At 41.2% G+C, this 18,666-nt stretch overlaps 1 protein-coding gene across 1 annotated transcript in view; it reads left to right on the top strand.

Annotated features, from left to right (window-relative positions):
* LOC139719868 (uncharacterized) overlaps positions 1–18,666 on the top strand; it is a 47,504-nt gene that overhangs the window by 11,826 nt on the left and 17,012 nt on the right. The window contains exon 4 of the mRNA XM_071631252.1: positions 4,561–4,626. Within this exon, the coding sequence (XP_071487353.1) occupies positions 4,561–4,626 (66 nt within the window). The remainder of the gene's footprint in view (positions 1–4,560; positions 4,627–18,666) is intronic.

The following is an 18,666-nucleotide window of genomic DNA, read 5'->3' as shown; positions in this document are numbered from 1 at the left end:
CAGAGAATTATCAGAGATTTTAAGATAGCAATGGTGGTATGTGTAAACGAAAACCTAATTTGTCCCCACGTACAGACACCCACTACTATGTTGTTTTGCCTTTTTCTTCACTGTTTAGACATTTTAAAGGTTGCTTTCCTGCCATGACTCATTCCTTTTACTCTTGACCATTCTATCGTAAAGTGCCTATCTGTGGCTGAGTCACCTGGCATTAGCAAACAACAGTCTGCTTGAGTCCGCCCCCTCCCCCCCCCCCCCCCATGAACATGTGGGAAGTAGATGAGTGATTGAGAAGACGGGGGGGGGGGGGGGGGGTGGGGGGATCACACTTGAATTACAAGAAGACTTCGTTACGGGGAGGGGGGTGGGGGGGAGCACACTTGAATTACAAGAAGACTTCGTTACAGAGTCATAAATGTCATCAAGGTGGTGGATGATAGTGGAATGTTTGTACCTTTAACAAATGTATCTTTGTGGTAAAGAATGTGAACTTTGGGAGGGGGGGGGGCAGGAGTACTTATTGAAGGGGGAGAGGCCAAGACCAAGGAAAGCAGGTTTGAGCAGAATGGGGCTAAACCCACCTGTCAAGCAAACTTACTTCTTGATGTCAAGGAACAAACCTAAGAATGTAAACATCCCTTGTTTATATCTTTTGAAAGTTGATGACCAGTAAGAAATGATGACCTCAGTATCGACATGGTAAATTTGTATAATGTAAATGGTTTTGTCTTTTGTGTTTTCATCGTTTTTTCCGAATAAAATATCAAGGGAACTCTGGAATGACTAGTTCATTAAGCAGAAAAGTCAAATCAGGGTTATGTTCTTCCATTAGGCCTATGTGTTGGTGATAAGGAAATTGTTAATTGTTTACCTGCCTGTATCAATCACATCGGTGCACTGTACATCATCTGACAGTGCGCCAAGGTCATATATCGGTTCAATAAAAAGTATACAAGCCTGGTAGAAAGAAAACTTTCTCTGGACTACCCCTCCCCCATCGCCCATTCCTGTTTTCTGCTCTCCCTTGTGCTTCAATGTGTCCCTGGGCTGTTGTGGCCTGCCGTTTCCGCTCTTTGTTGCGTTCACGCCACATCGCGGTGAGGAAATTGAAATCTACCGTGACAGCTAGCGAGTCGGTCGTCATCACCGGTTCTCGTCAACCCGGCGAGCGAGCGAGCGCTGCCCCGCAGTGACTTTGTACTTGTCACATGTCAACTCGATGGAAGGGGCGTTCAGTTTGAATGAAACCAACAGTGAGCAGGTCGTTGAGCTTGGATCACGTACCTGCCAATAAGACTGTTTGACAGCTGCTAGTGTCACACTCTTTTATCTGTGAAAAGGAGAAAAAAAGTCCGAGTAAAGAGTTCCACTAACCTGTTGAGGATGGGCTTATTTTGCTACAACACACGTTTCCCATAGACACTTGCACGAGTATGCTCGGGACTCGTCCTCAATGGGTTAATTTGTACACCTTGCTGCTGCAGCACACATTTTTCCTTTTTTTTATTTCTGAGAACTTCTTGTTTCTAAATTGCAGTGAAAAGTGAAGCTGATTATACTTTTGCTTGTGTACCATCAACCCATGTTAGTTTCATACACTCGTCTCCTGTCGTATCGGAATTTATTATGACACATCCTGCATGCAAACAACTTGAGATATATCCATTTTTTATATGTGCCAAAGACTAAAGAGTAACACAGCGATCATAGATTGTGAATGTTTTTTTATGATGGGTGGATGATTTTATAGCAAGTGGTTTCTATGCGAAAGACTTGTACACTAGAGGAGAAAAATAACATTTTCAAATGCAAAGAGGCCTGTGAGAAAACAATCAGAGGGGGAATTTTTAGCCATCACAAATGGAATTTCTCCCTGATGATGAACTCATTTGCCTCCAATTCTTTCCCTTGTCTGCTAAAGTGGTGACATACCAGACTAAACTATGTGAATTTTCTTTTTCTCTTTTTCCACTACTGCACGGTTCTGGTTGACATCAATTTGATATTTGGCGGGGTCAAAAAGAACATCCCAAGTGTACCGGAGAATGAGTCATATTAACCCACCTGGCCTTTCAGTGATGCAGGAATAGAATTACATTCTCCGCCAAGTTAAACCATTGTGACAGGGCCCCAAAGTCTGTCTAATCCATTCAAAAGCAGAATCAAACACAAATAGTTCTGTTAGACATTCCAATTCTTTTTCGATTCTCCTTTGTGTCAGAGTCTATGGAGTGAGACCGAACAGGTTGGGAATGTGAAAGCAGTTATGAGTCAATCAAAATTTCCCCCAGATCAGCCGATCTTTTCGGGGACTGATGCCCATGGTCTTTTGTTAACCCCGCCTTCTTATGTTCCAGCAAACCCGCTCCAGGCCATTTGCTACAATAGATGGAGAATTTGAAGAATGTCCTAGGAGTACAATGCCACAAATAACAACTCGAGATCTCTCTACTCTCTTTCCGTGTTGCCTGGGACCAAAGAAACATGCCCGCTTGTAAAGTCAGTGTGTTAGACATGATATTTTTAGCTTTTTGAATTTTTTTGCCGCTCTAAATTTCAAGTGCCCTTTTGTGACAACACAATGAAATGGCACTACTTGTTGTGCTTGTCCTTCGTAAGTGTGCACTTATGTCAAATATCTAGTATCAGCTGTCAAACATGCTTTTTTAGTTCTTTTCTCCCCCCCCCCCCCCCCCCCCCCCCATCATGCAATCTATCTTAGCACAGTTTGTTTTAGTTTTTTTAGTTTTTTAACAACATGTTCAAAAATGTGAGTAGAAAGAAGTCTGTCCATGATTGTTCTTTCATCCAAACTTTTGTTTGAAGACAATCAAATCAAAGAAATGTCTTGACCTTATTATGGTTATAATCCTAGCCTGAAACTAGAGAAACCAGTTGCATAGATAGGTTTGTACTAGATGTAAGAGAGCCTAAGAACCCAAGGATAAAACAAAACCCTTCATCTTCATCCCAGATGCTATAATTGGTACACAACAATACAACCGAAAGTCTAAAACACTTGAAGGAGTCGTTGATATGCAAATTTATCATGATAGCTGTACATTTCTTGTATGACGATTCCGACCAAATAAGGTTGTAGTTCATTTTACAAATCTTGAGTATGCCATTGCTTGTGGGAGCTGGATGACCTTATGGAAGGGTATGGGTAAATTACCATATTCTCAAGAGGCTGAATGTTGAAACAGGCCTTTGAGAACAAAACAAACAGACAGCAACTGCTCCGTCTACACATTACTAATCACAGGTGAAGATGACTCCTAATGCTGTCATGATATTGGCCAGCGACCCAGTGACCTCTGCTTGACAGGGGGTACCACAAGTGGTCTGTTTGGGTGACTCATCCCGTTAAGCCTCCGCGTGCTTGTCCAATCACAGAGCCCGATGGAAGCCAGTGATGGTCCCCTAATCTGAGGCTGACTGCTTTTAATGAACCCCATCAAATACATTACAAAAAAAATAATCAGACTGTGAATGAAACCTCACACACTCACACACACACACACACACACACACATACACACACGTAAATGCATATATTACAGAGAGAGAATGTACACATAGAAAGAGAAAGTTAAGAAAAGAAAGAGAGAAATATATACCCTGTTCAGAGTTCGCATCTAGGAGGACATGCCGATGAAAATGAGCATTTTTCTGATACTTACTGAGCAGGGTGGGGGAGGGGGGTTGAGAGAAACCCTTGTTTCGAGTCCCCTTTCCATCTAGTGCGAGGTTGACACACGTTTCTATGGAAACCGTGGATGGGCATGTCTCAGAGAGAGAGGTGGCAGTTTCTCATGCACATATAATATGCGCACTCCACCATAAACAGTGCGGGTCACTGGAAGTGTATGCCGTGTTCACCGGAAGTCTGTGCCATGTTCACCCCAAAGACTGTTTAGAGTCCTCTCACCTAGCGCAAGTCTCAGAGTTTGTGCTGTCTAGTGCAATCTTTTCCTCAGAGTCACCCCAGACGCTTTATGCCATGACTGTTCAGAGTAAATGGAGTTACAATATAGAGAGGAAGATATGATATGCTATGTGGTAAATTTGAGCCTGACAAAAGTAAAAACAGGAAGGCATGGTTTTTATGGAAAGATTTGATTACTAAAGATGAAGTGTATTCAACCATAGGTAAATGTGAATGTAGCGGATGAAAAGCAGCTAAGCATTAAATATCTAGACAGAGTTAGCATTGACTCGGGGGTTTATTTCGTAGAGAGGTTTACGCTTCTTGTAAATAGCAGCTATCATTGTTACCATGGTAGCAACTAAGCTCAGCTCTCAGTCTCGTTAATGCTGTTGTAGCTGCAATAAAAATTTCAACTGACATTTTGTTTTTAGGTAATGAGATGAAAAGCAAAATGTAGGTTAAATTCAACAGAAATTTATCGTGCATTGTGGTGTTTGACATGGAAGGAAAGGCTTCCCAGTAAGTGTCAGTGACTTTCGTTTTACCCTGGTGTTTCCCTTTTTCCGCCAAGACATATATCGTCAAAACTAAACTGATACATATTTCATCTGTCTTTTGTTTCATTACAGAACAACATTGTTCATCGAGATCTCAAGCTGGAAAATGTCTTGCTGGACCAAGACGGAGATGCAAAGGTGAGAATGTGTAGCAGTTTGTGCTTGCTAGTCCCACAGGAGCAAGTCTGTGTGGGCATTATTCTCTCAAAGCATCCCAAAGGAACGCAATGCATGTGTACAATATAGCCATTGCACTAACAATGATCATCAAAAGGAACATACACCCAGACTGTCCGGGAATCCCAGTGCACATTCTTGTGAACAGAAATGCGTGCATGATCCTGTTTGTAAGTAGTTAAATGTCGGACACCTAGGCTATGAAGCAAAATACACATTGTGCATGAAGTGATCACACAGGTTCGACAAGAGCTACCTCAAACATAACAGCAGTAAATACTCAAAAGTGGGCGGGGATTCTAGTTTTAGTTTTAAACAAATTTGTTTGATCCATAAATAAGGCACTCTGCACTATGATATTATTTGCACATACCAGAAACTACGTGCTACGTGCTGTACTCAATAATGCTAGAATGAGGGGTAGATCAAGGTGTTTGTTTTGCACATTCCTGTTCCATGCCTAATGCTGCTCTTTTAGACGTGTCTTTAATATGTTGCCACTCAAACATCACCATGGTAACCGCATCTGGCCAAGTCTTCAGCTGTGTTGTCACTCATCAGGGAACGGTTGTCTGGTGTCTTGTGACAGAGCAAAAAATTGATGGTGTCATGCGGGGAGATGTCAATATCAAGTTGCCAATCATCATGGCACGCCCCAATAGGAGACGTAGCATGACTTCAGCAAATTGACTATTTGCGAGTATGGTGGGAATTTCAAAACAGGGCAGAGCTACCATTGATTCATGCACCAAAAAAACAAAAGCAGAAAAAAAGAGAAATACAATTGTATGTTGTAAGTGTTGTTTGTGCAGTCGTGATACTACATGTAGCTTGTTGCATATTTTTGCGAAAAGGGCCAAGCATAAAATATGTGAAAAGAAGGAAAACATGAATAGAATTCATCGTGAGGAGAAAAAAAAAAAGAGGTGAAAAGTCAACTGCATGAGCCAATTTTCATTTTCTTCTCTAAGCCTATCTGAACACATGTACACAATTTTAATTTGATAACATTTCCAAAGAAGCCACACCTTTCAGTGTGGCTTAAAAGAACCCACAAACTCTTGTAGAAGTAGTGGCAATATTTAAATTAATATAGGCCTATCTTGAAACTGATTTTGCATGCAATGTTCAGTTACTTCTCAGTACCTCGTAACTGGTAGAAATCATGTATTCCATTTTTGCTGTTGTTGTTCCCATAGAAAAATGAAGAGAAAGAAACCAGAGTAGTGAAAAGATTGAACAGCTGCCGAGAGGCCCTCGTAACACTGACATCATCTTGCCCTCCCACAAGTCTGAAACAATTCTCATTTGATGCCAAGAACTGTCACACTTGTCACACCCAAGGACAGAGTTTACCCAGGGAGGTGCCACCTCCCCTGGTTTTACCCCAAGAATCATCCTATAAGTCCCTACTCTCCCTTTGTGTATGTGTGTGTGGTACATAACTTCATGTTCCATCATATTTGTGGGAAGCTCATGAATATGAATCAATCTCTCCCTTGTGTTTTGCACATTGTGTTTTACCGTGCAGTGCATTCATCTGGTAATTCGTGCTGACCCTTGTGAGTGCTGCAACTAAGCCCTGCCTGCTCATACAACGTATGGATATGAAAGTATTCAGACACAAATGAACGTTGCACGTCTTGCGTTTATTGAAATAATACTCTTACCATTGTTTCAATCTGCGAACATTCAACCACATAGAAACATTGTATAGCCATACATCATATATCCATAGCAAATAAGTCCAGTATACTTTATGCCCAACATCAAGGTAAATCAAGGTAAATCAAGAGAACTCTCTGGTCTGAAAGGGGGGTAAGACCAAACAAAATGTTTCTACTTCACATGTCAATCATAAATCAAATTATTTTGGTCACCCACTGAGGATTCCAGTAAAACGCAGGGTGAGCTTGGTCGCATTCCAGGAGATGCTTCACTCCAAGATAGAAAAAGGTCCAGACCCGCGAACAAATTTGCAAAGCCTCCTTTTAGCAACTACATACCAGATGCAGACCTGTGAACTCTAAAAATTAAATAGGAAAAAAGTGAGACAGCAACCGAAATGGGCATGTGTGGATTTCTCGCCAGCAGTTTCGACAAGTGGAAAACATGTTTACTGCTTTTACCCAGTTTTCCCAAGTCTCCAAAGGGAATGGTACAATGTAACCACTTAAACGCGTTGCTGGAAATTGGAGCTGATGTGTTTTTGTTATCACAGTTGTAGTCTAGCTTTCCATGTTTGGTACAGATCACCTGATGTTATTTCAAGCTGGCGAAATGTCTGCCACTGAACCCTATGCACGTCATGTCAGCAGGTTAAGTGGGGGAGGGGCAGGAGCTGAAAGAGAAGTCTTCCAATGTAGGAGTTGGTAAATAGCAATCAGAGGGCCCTTTCAGATTGTCAGAAGAACCAATCTCTTTGTAAACTTGTTTAGAAGAAAGCTTCCTGCTACTCCAATATAATTTTGTTTTCAAGTCTGAAAGCAAACTTGACTGATGTTCCTCCCAAATACCCATATCGTGTTTGGCCAGTTATAACAGTCTGAGGATGTTTTGCCATCAATCTTTGCTGGATTCATGGTGTGCATTTGCAGTCTGAATGGTTTGATCTCTATAAAGACATTTGATCAGTTGGAGAATAGCTTTACCGTGTAGTCACCTCGGCTATGGTCACTGTTAGAGGATCATACTCTCGTTCGTAAGGGTACTTGTGAGACACCTGTTTCATGGAAGAACATTTATTTTGTTGTTATTAGAGTTTGAACACATTGAGAGACTGTCGAAGACACAAGTATGAACGAGTTCACTTGTAAGTAAGTCTGAAACCTCATAGCAATCAAGGCAGTTCCATGCTATGTTGCTCCCTGGGGATTGGGCTGTCTTTTGTAATGCATTTCTTTCACCGTTGTATGACATACATCAATATTATGCAGTGCCCTGTGGGCATATAACATTCTTGCCTGGAGTGTGCATGCAGTGACTTGTGAAATTAAACCTGTTTCCTCCAAATAGATTAGGATTGATAAGTCTACAGTAACCAACAAAAAGAAAGATAAAAAGAGCTTATTCATCCATCAGTATGATTTTTTTTTCCACTGGGGCAGAACATTTGCTGCATGTGAGTGGGCTCATTGTACCTTGAGGGTTCATGATTGGGAATATAAAACAAATAAGGCACAATAAACACATCCCCAGCAGTGAAAGAGCAGTCAAGTTCTACTACAGCTTGATTTCATTTACATTTTGTATGTTTTTTTGGACACTTCCCTCTCTCCCTTCTCCCCCCCCCCCCCCTTTATACACCAGAGACTCCAACTCTCCCACTTTCGACGGGAGATCTCCCGCCGAAAGCCCACTTTTGCAAAATCTCCCGTTCTCCCAATTGAGATTAATTTCTCCCGCCCTGGCTCTGTGTCTCCCGTTTGAAATGATTTCTTACTTTTTGTCTTTGTATGTATGTTGAAAAATAAGCCTTAGAAATCACGAGAGAGCATCAAGAACCCTAATTATTAAAGCTGCCAGGGCCCAAGCGGGCCCTGGAAGGAACTTTGCAAGGAACTTTGCAAGTTGGAGTCTCCTGTTTGCTAGGGGTTTCAGGCGGGAGAATCTCCAGATCAGAAGGTGCTTAGGGTTGGAGTCTCTGATACACACACACACACACACACACACACACACACACATTAGTAGAAATGAAAGATCTTACAATTGAATAGGAGTGATGCTGTTTTTCATAATTTCAAAGCAATTTGTATCATTTCATTTCAGACGTGGAGAATTGTCTCATGTTTTGATTGATGTGTCATTTTTTGGTCTTGATCTGGAGCATTTTACCGCATTTTCTTTTTCTCCTTTTTTTTTTCTTTCATGATGCTCAATCTGCTGATCCCTCACTCTAATTACTCAGCATGATGCGTAGAAAAGCGGGACTTCTATTGTAAGAAATGAACTCTGCTCACTGGATGGAAAGTTCCAAGAAAAGGAGCAGTGTGATTGAGAGGTTTACTGCAAGCAAATTATAGATTTATGATTGAAATGCATTCAGAGAAAAGTGACCGGTCAGGTTGACAGATAATGGGCATCAGCTATTCAAGTTTGCTGCCTTTGGTCATCTCATCCTTGCAGAGTGATCTGACCGCTGCTGCGTCCACTTTACGCCTCTTCAGGAGGGGTTAGGGTTAGCCTTGGTAGAGAGTTGAACTCCTTTATAGGGTCGTGCCTGCAGTTTCCGATAGCGTGTGTGTTCTCCGTTGATTCCTACATACCAAGGTTCAACGCTGTTTATCAGCACAGCCAGTCTGCGCTAGAACAGGAAGTCTTCTAATTCGCAGACCTCGACCAGACAGAGGAGGGGCTCTGTCTCCATGGCAACAAGAGAAATGTATTGTGATGCATCTGATGGTAACAATGCAAGTCTTGTGTGTTTATCCCTCTTGGGGTGAAAGTATAAGTTACAGGAAGGCCACTTCCTGGCTTGGAGATGCATGTTCAGGGACAATCGAAAGTGCCCTTTCAAAATGCTGTATGTTCGTTGCAGTTCGTTGTGTCATGTATGCGAGATGAGAATTTGTTACATGTGTGGTAACAGAAGACAAGTTCTCTTTTGTTGGCTCTCAGGCTCATTATCGCAGTCTGTTGAGACTCAGGCTTGACTCGGGCTTGAATGTGGCAAATCTTGGCTGAAAGTATATGGCGGAGTAATCTGCAAATTTTTCATTCTGATTCTCTCAGAGTAGACAGGCCTTCTATGAAGTCATACCAAGTCAAACTGCAGGCTTCAAATGCCATATAATTTTAAACTATGCTTGATAGTGTCACAATCTATTCACAAAAATTCTTTTCAAAAATCCACACTCAACATGACATGAGACTTAATAATTGATTTACAGTATTATCCTAATGGGACACCTTTTAACTAGCCTGCAGTAATGTGAAAATTCTCTGTAATGCAGGTAACCAGACTCTTGACCACAAATGATTCTGTGCTTCTCAAGTTTTTCTGACCAGCGGTTGTTCAGAGAAAGCCTTGTGAGCAATGCAGCATTTGCCAGCTTGGGTTGATGCAATGTATCGGCCTAGTCCAGGAATATGGTATTGGTATTTCCACAAAGTCAAATCAGTCTTTGTTTGCGCACCTGCTATTAGAGCAAGTAGGAAACCTAATATGACAATTTATTATCTGTCCTTCTGCCTCTGTCATTTCTTTGTTCAGTTTCATGTATTTTAGTTTGCATCCTGCTCTGCTGATGTCAAGTTGTTTCAGTTTCAGTTTATTTTATTTGTACAAATCAAAAGAAATGAATGTAATAGATTAACAACAGGTTAACTATGAAAAATTACAAAATGATATACAAACTTGTGTATTATATCTAATCTTACTCATAACATAAGACACACTGGTACATGAAAGAAATGAAGTGTGTGAACATTTACATATTTCATAGTGCAAGCGGAGGAGACTGTCATTGATTACCAGTGTGCTTGACTGGGATGACGACCTTGGAGAAACATAGGAGTAACATATAAAAAGAAAATTCAAGATTCTAATTGGAACTTAAGTAGTAACAGCCAAAGGAAAAACCAAAAAGAACTGTTATCTTGGATATTACCTGTAGTATTAGTGCAAACGTACAATCTTCAATGGAATATTTTTTTTTCCTGAAAATGTGTTGAGAAGCTAAATGAGCAGTTTTCAGTCCTGATTTTCACAGTGTAGGAATGGTGGCTTCTCTAATCTATGTACAGCACAATTTTTTTTGATTACATATTTTTTTTGAATGAAATGAAATGAAATGAATACAATGTTAAAGATGGAAAGAACATTGATACTCCTTGTCATTGACTCAAACTTGTGCTGTGATGGCCCAAAATCAGATATGCTACAAGATTATGTGGTGTGTGTTGCAACAGGGTGCAGTGTGCAAATCTGGGCAGCCAGATACACTGTACACCACTAATCACCAGGGTAGTCCTCTGCATATCAGCAAAGGGGGTCACTTCCTTGTTTGGAATGTAAACAAAGGGCAAATATTTGTTATTATTTGTCAGTGATACTGAGTCCTTGACTTTTTCATATATCATGCAGAAGATTTATTGTCCTGTGGGTTTCTTTTTTCCATAAACCATTAGTAGATGCTTTATTATGATTTTTTAAAAAGCCATAGTACACCCACATTACATACCACTTAGTATAAACAATTGGTACTCTTGAGGGATTTAGTGGCAAGTGAAAAGATTTCTAGAAATGGTTCAATGTGGGCATTTCTTAGCTGTAAACGCCTTCCAATTTAGCTGAGAAAGATAGAGATTTGCATCTAGTTGTTGAGGCATGGGCAAAATACATGTAACTTCAGGTTGATTTCGTATAATCTCTCTTTGGAATGAATATGAACATGTGAATGTTTTTGTCATGACATAGTAAGAAAGGGAAAGTGCCTTTCTGCAGTGAGCGAATGTTGGACTTGGTAGTCAGACTTTGTGTGTGTTTGGGGGAGGGGGTTGGATTGGTGGGGGGTAAGGTGGACTGGAAGTGATTAATGCGTCCTCCGAACATTTGTCGAGATGAACCGCAGGCAAACCAGTCTTGACAGCGAGCATCCTTCCGCCATATGCAATCTCTGCGAGTCAAACGTTGCTCCATTAATCAGTGTTTTTGTGCTGCCACTGTGGGCTTCAGCTGATGACCGCTCAAGGTCGCATATTTCCTTTCAAGTTCAAGGCTGCACGAGATGTTATCAAACAAAATACAGGGATTAAAGGGCCACTCTCTTTCAGTAACTACAATCAACCCTTGCTTATGTCGATCTCACGTAATTCGAATAATCGTCCAAGTCGAAGGTCTTTTGAAGTCCTCTTCACTTTATATTCTGTTGATTTTAATCCCTCAAAAGTTGAATTTTCTCAAAGTCAAAGCTATTTCTTCAGTCCAAATAGGTTCGACTTCAACATGATTTCACAGTTTGGTTGCTTGGGAAGACGTTTTCAATCATTTCAGGCATACGACATAAACAGGACATTTTCTCCATAAGATTGCTTGCAAGTGACAATATCAACGACATGATTGATGCCCCATGAATAAGAATGGCTCATGCAGCTTTGATTCTTGCTTAGCTCTTTCTGATTTTTGTCGCGTGAGATTATGAGAATGTAGAGATCATATCTTCGTGAAGGCAGCAGTAGAACATTGTGCCAACATGCCAGTCAATGTGCTAATCACAAGCTGTATCAAGTTACCATGGATATGGAGTTAGCAACTTGACGTCAGTTAGTCCTGTCATTCTTTTTTTTTTTTATTTATTCAGCCAAAGTATATGAAATGTTATTGCTGTGGGGAAGAATAATCAGTGGGCTTCCTTTTCTGCGATGAACTTCAGAGTAGATATAATCTATTCATGACTTTTCATCATCTGTGGATTTGTCACCTTTAGCTTGTTGTTTTTAAAATACTTTGTGTGATTGACTCGTAGGTGTATGGAATATCTGAAACAGCAAACATGAAAGTGAGTGAGTGCAGCAGATTTTTTTAAAAAGAGGCTGCATTTATCAACTTTCCCATGTTTGAAATGTATTTAAATACCCACTATCAAAACGTGTTTGCAAATGCCTTTCAGATCTTGTTACTTGAGTTGTTGTGTTTAGTAACTCTGTCGTGAGTAGATTGGGAGGCCTTGTCACTGTGCAGCTCCATTGCACAGTTTGACCCGAGGAGTGGAGATGTGTAGTCGGCAGTGGTTGGCGTAGGCAGGTCCGAACTATAAATGCATTACAAAACAACTTTGTGTTTATCAACTACTGTCAAAGTATTGCTAGTCATATGGTTGTACACTTTGGTCAAGTTGCACAAAATAGACCGTTAAAGTGGTTGCTTGCACCAGCCTGGACTTAAAACAGGAGTCAGCTGTTTGAGATCCAGGAACTTAACCGCTCTGACCATAATGGGGGTTTGTTTGTTTGTTTGTTTGTTTTTGTTGACACTTGTTTGCTGTGCTACATGTAGAAGTTCAATCTTGACTCTGTCTCTAGTTATGGGGAAAGAGTGTGGGAGAGAACATGCTCAACCTGGCAAACCACACTACACTACTGTTATGTTGTGCAATGGATTCTTGGCCATGTTCCATTTATGCTGTGAATTGATATGTTGTTGTGTTTTTTTTCAGCAAGGTAGTAGATATGGATGAATCAAAGGTAAACATGTAGAATATTGTTGTCACATACAAGCCATCAAATCTGAACGTAGTGGCAGTGTTGGTAGAATTAATGGTAGAAGTAGTAGCACACATGATGATAATGTGTCATGACAATCAATGTGCATGATCACAGTTATCTATCAAAATGATAGAGGGACTTTGTCATTGTTTTGGACGCTCTGAGTATCGTGATCCATAGACCCTGGACCTGCAGATTTTCAGTTGAATAGACTCAATACTGAATTGATTTGTTCCAGTTGATTTGCATACTTGCTTTTTGTTACCATGGCACCTCTCGAAGCAGGGACAGTTGTAAAACTCAGTTTTTGCCTTCATCTTCAAGGATACAGGGGCAAAGTCATATCAATGTCAAATCAGAGATTAGAGATTTGTGTGTGTGTCTTTTATTTCACTCTCTCCCCCAAGCAGCTGGCAGAGTTATCCAGTAATGACAGACAGTTGTGCGAATCCGCCGTGATGCATGAATTACTCACGCTAACCTGGAATCCTCATCAAACCACGGCCAATAATCGGTCATTATTGTCGCGTGCCCTCTCCCACCAAGGCTGGTCATCATACTCGGAACAGGGGTAACCCTCGTGATATTAACCTAGGTTCCATGCTATCATGCTCTACTTTCTTTCTTTTGTATCATTATCTGTTCCTACTTGACTCAAGGGGGTCTAGTACGAAGAGACTACCACCCATCATTAAACTCCACTGCTCATGCCTATCGAAGGGAAGATGGTTTGGAGAGGAAGGGGCTGGGAGAGAAGGAGCAGGAGGAGAGGTGTTGATGAGAGTTTTTTTAACACCAGACTCTCTGGTTCTATGAATCTTTTTAACTCTTTTCCAAATCCTTTCTCAGAAAAGACTTGAACCTAGGCTACTACTAGATATCAAGACAGAGGAAATATTGAAGATGGAAGAAGAGCAGAGGGAGTGATGGACTGATGGAGGTAGAGAATGGGAGTGTGGAGGGATTGGATGATGCATTTGTTGGGGTGACGACAAAGACCTCTTCTTCATCATAGACATCTTTTTCATCGTTGCCAAGTATCCAAGATGATTCAGTGGCCGTCATCCATGTGTTCAAGGTGCCTGGGGAGAATGGAAGCAGTAGCTTACCAGCAATACTGTAATAGCTTCTTCATCAGCCGATCACATACCGATTCCAGGTACTCAAGGATCAAGAAAAGTGCTGCCTCATAGGGCAAAAAGGCAAAGCAATTCAAGATTCTTAGTTCATTATCCCAAGGGAGGTTAATATATCCCCATTCATGCATAACGAATATTTGAATACTTTGTACATCAAAGAGAGAAAAAAAAAGTCTGTCTTATGTTTTTTATTGAGTGAATTCGCCTCAGCTGTGACGATCACACAGACCACAGGTGAATCTCGGGCAGTGCAATAACCCGTCATTAATGAGAGGATGATGTCACCGTGTCGACTGCTTGTCTGCCGTCATGTGACTCATGCGATTTCAAGGGCAATGCGGGAATCACTGGCTACTTGCGGCGTTCATAGAGGACAACAGGCTTGTAAAGCTTAGCCATGTGGTGCATGCAGTCTGCCAGAAAAGGCGGTTTCAAAGTCCCTCCTATCCCCAAATGCACTGATCGTGACTGAAATGCATGCTTTAAAATCAGAATTTGCATGCAGTTTACCAAGAGTATAGATTTCATGCCAAAAGCTGCATTTTTCTACTGGGAAGGTAATGCGTAGCATTTTACAAATTCTTGAATGTTCATTGCATATCATTTTTTTTTCTTTTATTGTGTGTCTGAGCTCTTCTGCTTGATCCATTCATGCAAACAGAATGCAAAGTTCTGCTACTTTTTAAGTTAGTGTGAAATTTGATGATTCACTCCGCTGAGAATTTTCCTTTTTCATAATCAAGGAAACAAAACGTATGTTAGAATTAGTGCATATATTGCAACAATAGGTAACAAAACTAATCAGTGCAATAATGCAATCTTTTTGTAACTTTTGTTTATTCACAGTAGGGGATCTGCAACAGAATTGGGTTCATTTTGACAGAAAGTACTGACTCAGTTGATATGTCTGAACTAGGATGTGGAAGGATTGTTCGTATTGTGGCATAATTATTCAGGGTTTTTTTTTTTTTGTAGACCAGGGAGTGTATGTCGCATGCAAAGAATTATTTCTTTGATTTTTGCAAGACCAGATGATAATTTTATCAGAAATTTTACTTCTAATGGAATAATGAATAGAAGCATTCCTAAAAAAAAAAATGGGAGGGGTCACAGGATAGGTCTATTTGGCATTTACATTATTGTTCATCAGTGATATGTCAATATTGTGTTCATGCTTGAGATTCGATGGATATTTCTTGAACTTTGTGATTGGGCTACAGTTAATCATTATGAATGTAGATTATGTATTCATTTTTTTTTTTGCTTGTAGATAATGTGCTCAAATCCATTCCTGCTTATCTTCCCCTTCCCCTGCTCTTGAGAGGTAAAGAGCAGTCGCATATGATGCACATTGTAGGAACCAGATTGTTCTTGTTATGCGTTAATCCTTCCTTCCGCTATGATTGAGAGGGGATTTATCAATGATGGGATGAAGTCTTGTCAGACATTGCAGACAGGAAGTGGATCATCGCTTTTTGGATCTCAAAGATGACAATGTTCTTCTCTTTCTCTGACTTTTCTTTGCATTTATTATTTGAGGGTGTGGGGGAGGGCAGTGTTTATATAGGATATCCCTTAGACCATGTGCTGTTGTACGTGCTTTCTGGACTCTCAGAGAGGGGGGGGGGGGGGGCTAAACAAGTCATAAGTGACTAGGGAAGTGAAGAGGGCCTGGAGGGGGAACCTTGGATTGTAAAGGGGGAGGACCTCACGTTTTTCATCACATGTCTCTGATGACCTTTTTTCCCTTTGAGTGACCAGCCTAGTCTTGCCACAAGAAATTTGAAGATATCCGTAATTTTTCTGCCCTCTTTTGCAAATAAAATTATTGCACTGTATTTGCATACATAATCCAGATAATCAAGTCAATAGGTGCCGCAGCCATCAGCACCAGAGCAAGCTGTTGTCACACCCTTCTATTCCAGCTTGTAGAGCCGCATGGCTGAGGTGTTGGCCTGGAATCGAGACTATCCCCCTACCCAGTTTTGAGCTGACCTAAGCCTGGCCTTCCATACACTGGCTATGGGGAGAATGAGATACAACATGCTATATTATTAATTGGGCTCCAGGGACAAAGAAGATAGTGTGATGAGGGGTTGGAATCTCTTCTCCTCGTTTCTCTGACATGAAGGCCATGCTTTATGTCTTGTCATTACTTCTCCACCGCATCGCCTGAGGAAGCAATTTGTACTCCCCGTCACTCCTCTTTTCATGTTTGCACGAGTTTGCTCATGTCTTGTTCTGGTGCATGATTGTAGGTGTCAGCACTTGAATACCAAGGGGGCTTCCTCAACCAGTGAGTTCTCTTTAGCAAATGTGGTTCAGATCAATTTTAACAAGTAGGGGGGGGGGGGGGAGAGAGATGGGAGATGGGAGGGGAATCAGAGTAGGCAGAATGTGAGGGTGACATGGTATGAGCGTTATTGTCATCAGATGTATCTTTTGGATGTGAGTCAACATCGGGAGGATGGTATGGTGGAGGAGACACAGTATACCACAAGTGGGTGATTGTGGCATTGAAAAGGGATTTAAAGATGTCTGCATGATGATGTGTAGGCCTAATCCATATGGCTACGAGCCAATTCATGGTGAATTGCATGAATAATCACCTGATAGTGACTCTCTGTCCTTTTTAAAAGCAAACTTGCATGCTGTTTCAGAACTGAAACTCTGCAATGGTTTGACCTGCAAAAAAAAAAAAGATTAAATCGTATTAATTTCTTTGTGAATTGACCCCCCTTTCCCAAGCAAGCTCAACATTTCGTCGTGAGATTCTGTTTATATTTAATCTAATAGGGGTTAGTTTAAAGTTTTAAAGATCCACTGCATCATTATGATGGCACACCATCAAGGGTGCTCTAGAATGTAATATTTCTGTGTGACATTTTATCTATATGGAACATACATCATAGAATGAGAGCAATTTATATAAAATCAAAAGCCTGTACAGGACATGTTGAAAATGTGATGTAAGAATGATCCTTGTGATGTTGTCTTTGTTAAGAGACAGTTCCATGGCAGTATAGTGCCATTTCCTTTTTCCTCCTTTGCACCAGCCTGCATTAGCGTGTGGTGTATGAATTTCATAAACGCTTGTGGTGCATTGTCTGTGTTCGAGGGTCACAGCTGTGTGTATTTATGGAAGGGGAAGACTAGCATACCACTGGCAGATGGAATGGTGGGGTGAGGGTGAGAGATAGATAGGCAGGCAATGGGAGAGATGAGATGATAGATGAATAGAGAAGGAGAGATAAAAGATAGAGAGGAAGAGATAGAGAAAGATATAGGGAGAAAATGAGAGACAGAGGCAGGTCATGGACATGCAACAATGTGTTTGCTGTAAAAATTATGTACTCTTTTACTTGGGTTACATGCATATGCTGCAGTGCTGCATTGGTGTCAAGTACAATTTGTAATTCCTTTGCTTTTGTATTTCAAATTCAAATGCAAGTTCTCACTAATGAGCTGTTTGGTATTATTTTCTTTTTAAGGAAAGTGACAAAGGTAGGTAAGGTGACATATTATTCACTATCTTGTGATCAGATGTTATTGCAAACATGACGCAAGTGCCAGTGCAGAGTCACAATAGACAGCATTATAATAGCACCTCGGGGAGTATGGAGTATGGTATGTCTTTATCACATACATCAAACGTCATGCATACAGCATGCTTGGTACAACTGTTCTCAAAGATGCACAGGCAGTCTGGGAGTGGGCCTATACTAATGGAGGGGGGTAGGGGGTGGGAAGAGGGGTAGGGTGTAAGTTGATAATTGCCTTATGATTGCAGAGTTACTCCACATCTTCTGAAGATCAGCATCTGGGTGACGTCATAGGAAGGCAATCAGAACGGGATGAACCAACTAAGCTGTGTAAACTGAAATTCTCCTGGTAGCAGCCCATCAATCATAGTGATAGCCTTTCCTCCTGACCCAGAGGGGCACGAGACCAAACTCTTACACGCCCCTTTAACCCTATCACCACTTTGGAGGACCTGCTTGCGTGCATACCCATTGGGCACGTTGAGATGGCAGGGTAACAGGGTTAATAGTGACCTCACATCTCTCTATCTGTCATTTCAATTGAGGAGAATGAGACCTACACATGTATACTGTCCACCCACTGACTGGTATAGCAGACACCAAGACGGACATAGATGCAGATGTAATAACTGTCTGTAGAAGCTCATTGGTGGATGGAGGGGGGTTACTCAATTGGTGTTTCAGACACCACTGCAGGGTGCCCTCCTTGCCAGCTGCTGACCCTATCTAGGTCAAAGCACCCTCTGCTCCTTCCATTTCTCCTCCTCCTCCCCATCCTCTACCTGGAACCACCCAACCCAATCTCCCATCCCCCAACACTCCCCTACCGAGGACCTGCCTCGATCACTCCCTCATGATGCAAATTCTTCAGGAGCCACTCTCTTTTGACATGTCTATTTTATCAAGAGCTACGGTTCAAGATTGCTATTTTTAGGGTTTGATTGGACGTATGTTTACAATATGGACTTTCACAGGCACCCCTCACCATCCAACAAGTCATAAATGTTTTATGTTATTATCCATACATCGCTACTATAAGACACATGTAGTATGTTGAGTTGGCATAAATACATGGCTTCCAATGTTTGTTGGTATGACAAACTAGCTCAGTTGCT

This window comes from Diadema antillarum, unplaced genomic scaffold (genome assembly GCF_040938485.1).
Source record: "Diadema antillarum isolate AM-2024a unplaced genomic scaffold, OU_Dant_1.0 scf00000116, whole genome shotgun sequence".
NCBI lineage: Eukaryota > Metazoa > Echinodermata > Echinoidea > Diadematoida > Diadematidae > Diadema > Diadema antillarum.
The sequence above is the reverse complement of the archived record's forward strand: the minus strand, read 5'-3'. Positions and strand labels throughout refer to the sequence as shown.